At 40.6% G+C, this 12,275-nt stretch overlaps 2 protein-coding genes across 4 annotated transcripts in view; one reads left to right on the top strand and one right to left on the bottom strand.

The window, feature by feature from the left end:
- The window catches only part of LOC126484603 (NSFL1 cofactor p47), a 56,791-nt gene extending 54,741 nt beyond the window's left edge, over window positions 1–2,050 (bottom strand). The window contains exon 1 of one of the 2 annotated variants that reach the window (XM_050108170.1): window positions 1,825–2,050. In XM_050108170.1, coding sequence (XP_049964127.1) covers window positions 1,825–1,926 — 102 coding nt within the window. In that variant the 5' untranslated portion in view covers window positions 1,927–2,050. The remainder of the gene's footprint in view (window positions 1–1,824) is intronic. The other variant, XM_050108169.1, reaches the window with a different exon arrangement.
- Window positions 2,051–2,121: 71 nt separating this feature from the next.
- Window positions 2,122–12,275, top strand: part of LOC126484601 (spliceosome-associated protein CWC27 homolog) — a 124,452-nt gene continuing 114,298 nt past the window's right edge. For both annotated transcript variants that reach the window (XM_050108168.1, XM_050108167.1), the window contains exon 1: window positions 2,122–2,398. In XM_050108168.1, coding sequence (XP_049964125.1) covers window positions 2,357–2,398 — 42 coding nt within the window. In that variant the 5' untranslated portion in view covers window positions 2,122–2,356. The remainder of the gene's footprint in view (window positions 2,399–12,275) is intronic.

Here is a 12,275-nt window from a genome sequence, read left to right as displayed (position 1 = left end):
ATATCCATTACTCTTTTTAAATTTTCTAACCTACCTGCCTAATTAAGGGATCTGACATTCCACGCTCCAACCCGTAGAACACCAGTTTTCTTTCTCCTGATAACAACTTCCTCCTGAGTAGTCCCCACCTGGAGATCCGAATGGGGGACTATTTTATCCAAGAGGACGCCATCATCATTTAACCATACAGTAGAGCTGCATGCCCTCGGGAAAAATTATGGCTGTAGTTTCCCCTTTCTTTCAGCCGGTTGCAGTACCAGCACAGCAACGCCGTTTTGGTTAGTGTTACAAGGCCAGATCAGTCAATCATACAGACTGTTGCCCCTGCAACTACTGAAAAGGAGGGGGGGGGGGGCGGCGGCGCTACCATATACTATCATCCTATTAGCTATGGCCTATCGGGGGGAGGTGGGGGGGAGGGGGCGAAAGCAGCACACAGTCCTCTGTGATGACGATCCACGACTGCAACTAGTTTGAAAATTAAGAACAGTTTCAGTAGTAGCTATAGTGGTTACAATTATTTCATTAATACTAGTACAATATCAAACACCCATTGAGCACAAAACAGACTAACAACACATTTTTTTCATTTACATTATGCTAGTTGATAGATTCATCATGATGGAGGTTAGAAATAAATTATCATGTTATGAGGGACGTATCTGTTATTGAAAGTTCTTCAGATATAAATGAAGTGTACATGCAAACTTTGAAAATTTCAAAATTAATCTATCCCAATTTTAAAAGAATCATGTAGTCAACTCATGAATGACTTCATGGCAGGAACACAGCTTATGAGGTAGATGTAATGCATTCCTACAGACATCCATCATCTTTTAAGATGGTTCTTTTTCACTATGCAGCACCTCACTGCAGACAGTTCTATGAGATCTTAAGAAATGTTATTTGAAAATAAGTGTGAAAGCCATTAAGAGACAACAAAGTTCTCTTATAATAAAATGAAAGGAATATGGGGACTAGTATTAAAGAAATACGAAAAATCTTCAATGATCACTTCTCCTTAATTGCAAGGAAACTGAACTAGGACTATATTATTCTCATGACCAATAAGGATCTATAAAGAAACTACAGAAAATGAGATTTTGGAGGAAAATTACACAGATGTCTAAGTTACTGGTATATAAACAATCGTGTGGCTATGATCATACAACGAGTATCTGATTAGCCTTATATTACAAATTTCCTGTTATGTTAGTGACAAACCTTTTCAGGTAGCTCAAGTATTTCTTAAAACAGACTTATCAGATAACATATCTATTCACTAAACGAGGAATTAAATTATGCACAAAACAATAAGACGTTACATTACAGTTTCGCACGAAATTTTCGGATGTACAGTAGCTGTAGAACTGCCACTGGCTCTCTTAATGAATGGTTGGGCATAATAAATGCATTGCCTGCCAGCAACAACAGCAACATGCACAACAGTGGTAAGTGTTTGTGTATGTTCTCTCGTTATAACTACTCTATGAACTGATGTATCGTTTAGGATGGAAATCTGCACCAACTACGAAAAAATAACATGAAAAACATTTAATGAATATGGCTAAAACTGAAAAAGGGAGTATACATCAAGACAACCGAAACGTATTCGAGTATAGGCAACCACAATACCCTTAAGAAACGTCAATGATATGTAAAAACGATCGCTCCGTGATAAATTACCGAGATAAAAACCATCAACGGCGTTTGTAGAGCGAGTTTAGAGATCAGATTGCTTTAAAATATTATGGATGGTCTATTTAACATTTTTTAAATGCCCCAACAATTTTTCACTTTCTGAGAAGATTTAAAATACGTTACCTCCAGTTTCCACGCCGACGATTCCAGGTAAAATCTTGCTCTCTCCGAATCTACTCCGGTTACATCGGAAAACTGTGAGATTAATTCATCGTGATCTGCCATTTTCTCTGTTTTTGCAAAATAATCACAGTGATTACAAAACTTTCCACATTTAATACGAACCGCATACACACAACTTAATTCACTGTCATTCTGCGCCGGAAGTCTCAAACAACATCCCTTGTGAAGATATTAACCACTGTATTTCGGAAAATATCACATCTTTCGCATTCTCAAATGGAGCAATTACTGCTTACTATTTAATGTTGTTTTCATACTTTTAACAGAGTTTAGCGATTATATAGTTGACAAAATATTTATGCATCAGTGTTCATCCCTGGCAGCAAAAAAATTTGAAATGTGTGACTGTTGCCGTGACAGCTGTGAACTCAAAGATTTCAACAAACATAGTAAACAAAAGGCTGCAGTCGCTGGTGCTCATGTTTGTTTACAGTTTGTTGAAATCGTCAATGACCGACAGCATAAATAAACAATGAGCAACATTTACATACAAGAACCACCGACGATAGGAAAGGTAAATCTCAGACCCTGATTAATAGTGTGCTCCATATGAAACCATTTGACAGTATAAATTGTTGTAAATGCAATTTTTAACCGTGTTACATGCTTTATTTAGTCACCCACGAATCATCCAACAAGAAGATTAGATTTAGTATCATAATTCAATGAACACAAATAGCTCTGCTGCACATACACACAGAATATATAAGTACGCTTTTATGAAGGTAGGACAGTTAGTTGATTGTGGCTCTGATGAGTGAACCATTCCAGAATTTGCCGGAAATTATTTAAGCCGTAACTACTATGGTCATTCACGGGAACGCAGTTTCTATGGAGGGGTCTCACAGAATTTTGCTAAATATATATAGTTTCTTGACTTCCCACCGTTCATTACACTTCTTATAGGTGGACTTTCTAGAAATTTGATTTTTTTTAAACACTTCGACAATTAAAAGAAAGCGAAATTTGGAATATATTTTTAATTATATGAGTTACGAAAATAACAGCAAATAGTTAGCTCTCTACTCGAACACTGATTATCATCAGAGAGATTATATTACAAATTGGCAACATAACTAGGTGGAAAAAACCAACATGACTTACGATAAATTGTGTGTGAAGTCAACTTTCAGTTTACGACTCATCTTTGCAATGCAGAGCGAATATTTCAGTCCATAAGTCTATGAATGGAACAAACCGCAAAGTATGGCCTGAAAGTTCAGCATTTGACTGATGCTCGTACAAATTACTTGTACAGTGCATACGTTTACTCTGGAAAAGGCAGCGACGGTCACACCCTTCCCAGCCATGAGAAAGGTCACAGTGTTCCCACACAGGCTGTTCTTCGATTGGTGAAACCCATTGAAAACACAAGGAGAAATGTTACAAGTGACAACTGGTACTCATCAGTAGAACTAGTCAATGAAATTTCAAAAAAAGGTCTCACATACATTAGTACACTAAAAAAAACAAAAAAGAGATCCCACAGAACTTCTTACCTAATAAGAAACGTGGTGTGAAGACATCTGTTGACAGTTTCACGTAAGACATGACTCTGGTTTCCTTTGTGCCCAAGGAGTCCAAAGCTGCAATACTGATCTCTTCTATGCACCATTCAGTAAACAATGATCCTGAATCAGAAAAACCTGAGATCATCCTGTTATATAACACAACAAAAGGTGGTGTGGACTGTTTACAACTCATCTTTGCAATGTAGACTGAATATTTCAGCCCATAAGTCTATGAATGGGGAAACTTTGCCACATTTTACTTCTAAAATTACAAGTAAAAACTAAATATGTGTTCTTATGTGCCACTGAATCATACTTTAGTCAATTTCCACCTGCAGACACTTCACGCTGACCTTCCTGGAACACTCCAAACAAGTCAGAACACCACACTGTTGACATGGATATCTTGTTTTCCTCTTGAGACGAGCAGGGCAAAAGGCAAAGATTTTTTGATTTTTTAATTCTTCTTTCGGTGCCAGAGGCTCATCTTGTAAGTGAAGTATTCTTCTGATGGTGTCACTCAACTCTCATGGCAAGCGCCCAATAGAAATTCTACGCTTCATATGAGGTTCAACTAGGTCTCTTGCTAGAGTCTTCATGAAGCTCAATCTCGTCATTACTTCTGCCTTTGGATAAGCTTGATGTACCACATAACAATTTACACTGCAAGCAACATCCACTAATATGAAGAAAATTACCAAAAGCCATCTTCTTGCCCGGCGACTTGAGAAATTAGCTGCACACTTTTGGTCAAGACAGTCCACACCACCTTTTGTTGTGTTATATAACAGGATGATCTCAGGTTTTTCTGATTCGGGATCATTGTTTACTGAATGGTGCATAGAAGAGATCAGTATTGCAGCTTTGGACTTCTTGAACACAAAGGAAACCAGAGTCATGTCTTATGTAGAAATGGAAACAGATGTCTTCACACCATGTTTCTTATTAGGTAAGAAGTTCTGTGGTATCTCTTTTTTGTTCTTTTTCAGTGTACCAATGTATGTGAGACCTTTTTTTGAAAGTTAATTGACTAGTTCTACTGATGAGTACCAGTTGTCACTTGTAACATTTCTCCTTGTGTTTTCAATGGGTTTCACCAATCGAAGAACAGCCTGTGTGGGATAACTGTGACCTTTCTCATGGCCGGGAAGGGTGTGACCGTCGCTGCGTTTTCCAGAATAAGTGTATGCATTGTACAAGTAATTTGTACGAGCGTCAAACACTGAACTTTCAGGGCATACTTTGCCGGTTTGTTGCGCATGTACATTCTAAACACACACCTTCCACGAAAAGGAACAAGCATTTCATCGACACACTGTTGCACCTACAGAGTTGCAAAGTTGACTATTTTCGTTGAAATGCAGAAAGATTTGTGAAATTGCTGCTGATTTGTCTATTTCTTTCTTTCTTTGCAATTTTCTGTATTGTCAAATTGTAGTGCAGACAATAAAAACAGAAATATTTCTTTGCTACAAGTGCATCTGAAAATATCTCCGCCTGTTCCATCGGTTGCAAACAAGCTGTAAACAGACTCGTTCCCCAATTTGAAAATGGCTGAATACACTAACCGACCAATTATAGCTTCAATTCAATGATGTCGACATCTTTTAGATAAGGTAAGCGATTGTTAGCATACTGTGCTCTAAGCTTAGATATTTTCAGATATGTCCATCATATGGTTTTGTCTAGAATGTCGTGTAAAGAACAGTTCCCTCGTCATCAGCTGTCACATCTTCATCACTTTCTGTTTCCTGCTCTGAATTAGTGTCGTGATTACTAAATATCTCAAATCAGGGTCGTTATCACTGTCATCAAAGTCTTCATCCGAAGTTTCAACAGGGTCATATAACACATGTTGCATAGAAGGTCCAGCTTTCTCCGCAATGGAGGAACAGTAGCAAGCAATAAAAACACAGCACGCAAACACTATGATACATCTGTGAGACCTCTCAAGGCTAATAATTATGAAACAAAGAGCAGCAAGAATGCTGGTATACGTAGCTTGTCAGCCAATAGGAAGGTACGTGGAAGAGTCCATTTGGCATTGCAGGGGTGTGAGAAATATCTCGACACAAAAATTTGTAACAGTCTGAGAGACGGTCAATAGTAGTTAAGGGTTAAGAAGACCTAATCTGTGATGGCCGGACAGAAGGAACACCATCCTCCCGAATATGAGCTCATTGTCTTAACAACTGCACTGCCTTATTTGGTTGGACCCTATTGTACAACTTTCTTTGATTTACCCACAATTTGTTGCAGATAACTTGTAAGGAAAGACATGGTTTTGCACTTCATCACACTAAGGACATCCACTGGTAACCCCTAGACCACAAACATGCCGCCATGCTCTTTCACTAACTCAAGTCTGTTTGGAAAGCTGACACTATGCCTGTAAACATGCAGCTACTTATCTATGTCCCACATGTCGTCCCCTCAGTGTAGCCTTCCCTAATGAGTGAGATATTGAGCTCAGGAGAATGACAAGACATTACTGTCATGCAGTATAGATCTTGGCACATTATTTCGTGATTGTTTACTGTAATGTGACAGGATGTTCTTGACTGAACATTGGAAAATCCAGAATTGGACACATTTCCTGTCTGCTGGAATTGTTGCCATAATCTTGAGATCACACTTTGTGGCACACAGAGGGCCCATGCTATGACCTGCTGTGTTCGACCAGCCTCCAGTCACTCCATTCTACCCCTCATAACATTATCAATATGTGTTCTTTGCACAATTTTCAACACACAGTCACCATTAGCACGTCTGAAAACGTCTTCACACTTACTCGCTGCACTGTACTCTGACACATACCAATACGCCTCTACATATGTGGACTGTTGCCAGCACCACGGTGCGACGACCGCAGGTCAAATGCACCACATGGTCATACCCCGAGGTGATTTAAACCTGCAAACCACCCACCTGAGCGTTGTTTCACCATGTATCAGCATTATCCTTAGTTTATGAGGATGAGTGTAGTTGCAAAATGAACTGCTCAACATAATGAAACACATTGCTCAACATAATGTGGTTGACTTCAACAGCTTTTTCATGGTCCATGTTTCATGGATATCCCACAACTCCCTCCCATACCTAACCCCAGCTTTTCTGCATTGTGAGGAAGTGAAATCTTCCTGAAAAACATATTCTACAATCCCAGAACCCTCTGTCTTCAATCTCCCCCCAATTTTCGCATTTCATTCCTGTACACACTCTTGTTTTCCTACTCCTTTCCTCCTTCCATCACATAAGCTAGTCTTATACTCCCTTGTCCTTTCTTTTTTATATGCTGGATCATCCAAATTCCTTTTTTATCATTTTCTTAGCATTACTCCTAGTAGCTCCCTCACTGCTCCTTGTTTTCTTATGTATATGCCATTCTCCTCTCCTGCACATATCTCCATTTTGCACACTGGCAGTATCTTTATCTTTCCCACCAGTCCGTCCAGTTAGATCCAGTCAGGCTCTGGCACTGGGAAATTATGGTAGTTGTCACTACATGTAGACTAAACCTTGTCCTAATCATACTTGTTCAGTTGTGACTAGGTTCTACTTCTAAGGACATTAATGCTGTTTTGAAGCGTCACCATAGTATAATGGTTAGCATCTTTGATTATTAGTTTACTGTTTCCATGATCCCAGCCACGGCTAATATTTGAAATAATAAAGCTGAGTCTCAGTCAAATACTTCTATTTCACTCCCACTCTACCAATGATCTTGTCAAAAGATGAGGGCAACAAGCTTCGGGTACTTTGTCCTATGGATGGAAAACAACTTCTAAGTAATGGAGGACTTGGTAATGATCAGTGTGATGAGGATGCATAAGGCAAAAAGTACATGCAGTTTAAGGATAGAAAGTTTATTCACAGAAATGTCATCTTTTAAAATATTCTGTGGGGACGTCTTCCTTAAAAAAAACTATGAGTAAACTAGCCCATCATTTTTATGACGAAGTACTTCCATATCCCAGTTCTTTGTGCATTGATTCTTTTGGACTAGTCTCTTAAACTTCACCCTATTGTCCATTATTACTAAATTCTGATCTGAGTCTATATCCGCTTCTGGGGACACTTTACAGTCCAATATCCGATTTCGGGATCTCTCCCTGACCATGATGTGATGTAACTGCAATCTTCCTGTACTCCAGGCCTTTCCCAAGTATTCTTGGACAGAGTATTCGCTATTACTAACTGATATTTATTACAGAACCCAATTAACCTTTCTCCTCTCTTATTTCTACTACCAAGCTCATATTCTCCTGTAACTCTTTCTTCTATTCCCTCCCCTACAATCATATTCCATTCCTCCATTGCTATTAGATTTTCATCTCCCTTTACATAATGAATTATCCGTTCAGTATCTTCATATACTTTCTCTATCTCTTCATCCTTTGCTGTTGATGTTGCCATGTTTATCAAGTATTAATTAAGTGAAATGAAGAAGGATAGGTACTTCATAGTCAGGCATTTATTGTATAATATCAGTACCATCATTGAACTGCATAACAGGCTTCACCATTGTTGTGAATACACAAGGAGGTAATAGTCCAAGCCAATAACAGCCACCATTTTACAGTGATACATGTCCAGTTCACAAGTGGATGATTAAGAACTAGAGAGAATACGACGGTGCTTTGATAAGTCTGGTAAATTTCCATGAAAGAAAGGAACATTTTTGTTGCATCTTGATGGTTCATAAACTTGAGTATTACAAGTATCATATGAATAATTTCAATAATGTACAGCATAAAGTTCATTGTTGATGGATGTCTGAATTGGTCAGTGTGTTGCTGCTATTGAGAAAACTGAGTTTCATGCTGTTATTAAACATTTTCATTTGAAGCATTTGACAGCCACACAAATCAAAAGAGAATTGGATGAAGTTCATGCAGACTCTGCACCATCATTGAAGACCATTTACTTCTAGATTAATGAATTTAAATGCGGTCAGACAAGCACCAAAGATGAAGCATTCTCTGGCCATCCAATTGAGGTTACCACAAAGGAAACCATTGACAAAATACATGACAGTGTAATGCTAGACTACCAAATAAAAATTCATGAGATTTTTGAGACTATAGGCATCTCAACTGAGTGGCGTGTAATATGCTACCTGCAAAGTTGGCTATGAATAAACTGTGTTGGAAGTGGGTGCAATGATTGCTCACAGTTGACCAAAAGCACATCCAGCACAACTTTTCCACACAATTTCTGGCGATATTTAATCCCAATCTACAGGAGTTTTTGTACCGATTTGTGACTGTTGATGAAACCTGGATCCATCGTTACACACCAGGGTTAAAAATTCAGTCAAAATAATGGACCAAAGCAGGTTAAAGTACACTGAAGAAGGCAAAGGCCATTTTGTCAGCTGGTAAGGTGATGGCCACAGTTCTTTTGGATTCCCAAGGAATAATCCTCATAGATTACTTGAAAAAAGGCAGAACCATAACTGTATGTATTATGCTTCATGATTGGATCATATGAAATTTGTGTTGGCGACATTGATTGAAGAAAGACCAAGGTCAGCATGCAAAAAGTGCTCTTTCACCAGGATAACACAACACTCCACACATCAGTGATAACAGTGACAAAAGTGCAGGAATTGGGCTTTAAATTGGCTCCTCGTTCATCCTATTCACCAGACTTAGCCCCAACTGACATCTTCCTGTTCCCTAACTTGAAACTTTGGCTTACTGGGAAGAAATGAGGAAATGATAGTTGCAGTTGGGTTCTTTTTCAGTGGGATGAAAAAGCTGGAGAACTGTTGGACCGAATGTGTATCCCTCAAGGGAGACTGTGTGGAGAAGTAATGTGACCGGATTTATCAAACCACCCTCATATGTGAGGAAAGCGGTAAAATATTTTAACTTCTATTGACCACATATGGCTCACTACAAATCATTCTGGTTTCAACAAATCATTTAAAACAATGCCAAGATGATTTCTTTGAAAAGGATGGGGTCAATTTTCTTTCCCACCAATGTTAGTTAAAGCTTGTGTGTCAGCTATATATATGCTGTAACTTACCAAACGAAAGCGTTGGTATGTTGATAGAAGACAATAAAAAACAAACACACAAATTTTAAGCTTTCGCAACCCACAGTTGCTTCATCAGGAAAGAGGGAAGGAGAGGGAAAGACGAAAGGATGTGGGTTTTAAGGGAGAGGGTAAGGAGTCATTCCAAACCCCGGGAGCGGAAAGACTTACTTTAGGGGGAAAAGGGACAGGTACACACACACACACACACACACACACACACACACACACACACACACACACACACACACACACACACATCCATCCGCACATATACAGAGGCAAGCAGACATATGTAAAGGCAAAGAGTTTGGGCAGAGATGTCAGTCGAGGCGGAAGTACAGAGGCAAAGATGTTGTTGAGTGACAAGTGATGTACGAGGGGTGGCAACTTGTAATTAACGGAGGTTGAGGCCTGGTGGGTAACGGGAAGAGAGGATATATTGAAGGGCAAGTTCCCATCTCCAGAGTTCTGATAGGTTGGTGTTAGTGGGAAGTATCCAGATAACCCGAACGTTGTAACACTGTGCGAAGATGTGCTGGCCGTGCACCAAGGCATGTTTAGCCTCAGGGTGATCCTCATTACCAACAAACACTGTCTGCCTGTGTCCGTTCATGCGAATGGACAGTTTGTTGCTGGTCATTCCCACATAGAAGGCTTCACAGTGTAGGCATGTCACTTGGTAAATCACGTGGATGCTTTCAAATGTGGCTCTGCCTTTGATCATGTACAACTTCTGGCTTACAGGACTGGAGTAGGTGGTGGTGGGAGGGTGCATGGGACAGGTCTTACACCGGGGGCGGTTACAAGGGTAGGAGCCAGAGGGTAGGGAAGGTGGTTTAGGGATTCCATAGGGATGAACCAAGAGGTTACAAAGGTTAGGTGGACGGCGGAAAGACACTCTTGGTGGAGTGGCTAAACATGCCTTGGTGCACGGCCAGCATATCTTGGCACGGTGTTACACCGTCCGGGTTATCTGGATACTTCCCACTGACACCATCCTATCAGAACTCTGACTGACATCTCTGCCCAAACTCTTTGCCTTTACATATGTCTGCTTGTGCCTGCATATGAGCGGATGGATATATATGTGTGTGTGTGTGTGTGTGTGTGTGTGTGTGTGTGTGTGTGTGTGTGTGCGTGCGATTGTATAACTGTCTCTTTTTCCCCCTAAGTTAAGTCTTTCTGCTCCCTGGATTGGAATGACTCCTTACCCTCTCCCTTAAAACCAACATCCTTTCGTCTTTCCCTCTCCCTTCCTCTTTCCTGATGAAGCAACCGTGGGTTGCGAAAGCTTGAAGTTTGTGTGTGTGTTTGTGTGTTTTTTATTGTGTCTATCTACCAGCGCTTACTCGTTTGGTAAGTCGCAGGATCTTTTTTAATATATATATCTAAAAACAAAGATGATGTAACTTACCAAACGAAAGCATTGGTATGTTGATAGAGACACTAACAAACACAAACACACACACAGAATTCAAGCTTTCGCAACCCACGGTTGCTTCATCAGGAAAGAGGGAAGGAGAGGGAAAGACGAGAGGATGTGAGTTTTAAGGGAGAGGGTAAGCAGTCATTCCAATCCCGGGAGCGGAAAGACTTACCTTAGGGGGAAAAAAGGACGGGTATACACTCGCACACACACACATATCCATCCACACATATACAGACACAAGCAGACATATTTGTCTGTATATGTGTGGATGGAAAGCTTGAATTTTGTGTGTATGTTTGTGTTTGTTTGTGTGTCTATCGACCTGCCAGCACTTTCGTTTGGTAAGTCACACCATCTTTGTATTGGAAAACGACTTTCACCGGTATCAATGTACGGCTGGGGCCCATGAATGTACATATTTGGAAACATTCTAAAACGAAAGCATATGTGTTTTTTAACACAAACTTATGTTTTTTGAAATGGACCTCCTATATTTTTTCTTCAGCAATCCATAGCATGACAAAGCACATACACAATGGCGTTGATTGCATCGCATTATTCCGATTACATCCCGAGATATTGAGACGCGAAGTTGACACTTGAAACACCCGACATGCGCTGCTAGCGCACGTGCTGAGGCTCAGGCGTGAAGCCCATGCTGCCCGTAATCGCGATGTGATTGACATGTGTAATCACACCTCCATACTTATCAAGAGGTCCGAAACGAATAATACGGTCTGCTGCCATCCTGCATTAACGTCGTACATTCCAGCAGGTATTTATCCCATAGGCTAGGAGTGATGCGGTTCTGTAACATATCTTTGTATCGCAATGTTGTGTGTATGTTTGTGTTTGTTTCTGTCTCTCTCAACCTGCCAGTGCTTTTGATACACACAAAATTCTAGCTTTCGCAACCAATGGTTGCTTCGTCAGGAAAGAGGGAAGGAGAGGGAAAGACGAAAGGATGTGGGTTTTAAGGGAGAGGGTAAGGAGTCATTCCAATCCCGGGAGCGGAAAGACTTACCTTAGGAGGAAAAAAGGACGGGTATATACACACACACACACACACACACACACACACACACACACACACACACACACACACACACATACACTTATCCATCCGCACATACACAGACACAAGCAGACATTTGTAAAGGCAAAGAGTTTGGGTAGAGCCTCCTTCGGGGGGTGCAGCCACTGTGATCCACTGCGTCGGAAGGTGGAGCGTCGGGCCGGAGCGATGACCTCCACATCCATTGGATGGCCGGAGTCGAGGAGATCTGCCAACCCTCGAGCCGGAACCTTCGAATACGGCTGGAAGTGACCCACACGAAGAGGCCCCCGTCGTCCCACAACCGGAGCCCGGGACAGAACGGGCGACAAGCTGTCGAACGCCGGAT

Source organism: Schistocerca serialis, chromosome 6, assembly GCF_023864345.2.
Source record: "Schistocerca serialis cubense isolate TAMUIC-IGC-003099 chromosome 6, iqSchSeri2.2, whole genome shotgun sequence".
Classification (NCBI taxonomy): Eukaryota; Metazoa; Arthropoda; class Insecta; order Orthoptera; family Acrididae; genus Schistocerca; species Schistocerca serialis.
This window is presented reverse-complemented; position numbering and strand designations above follow the sequence as displayed.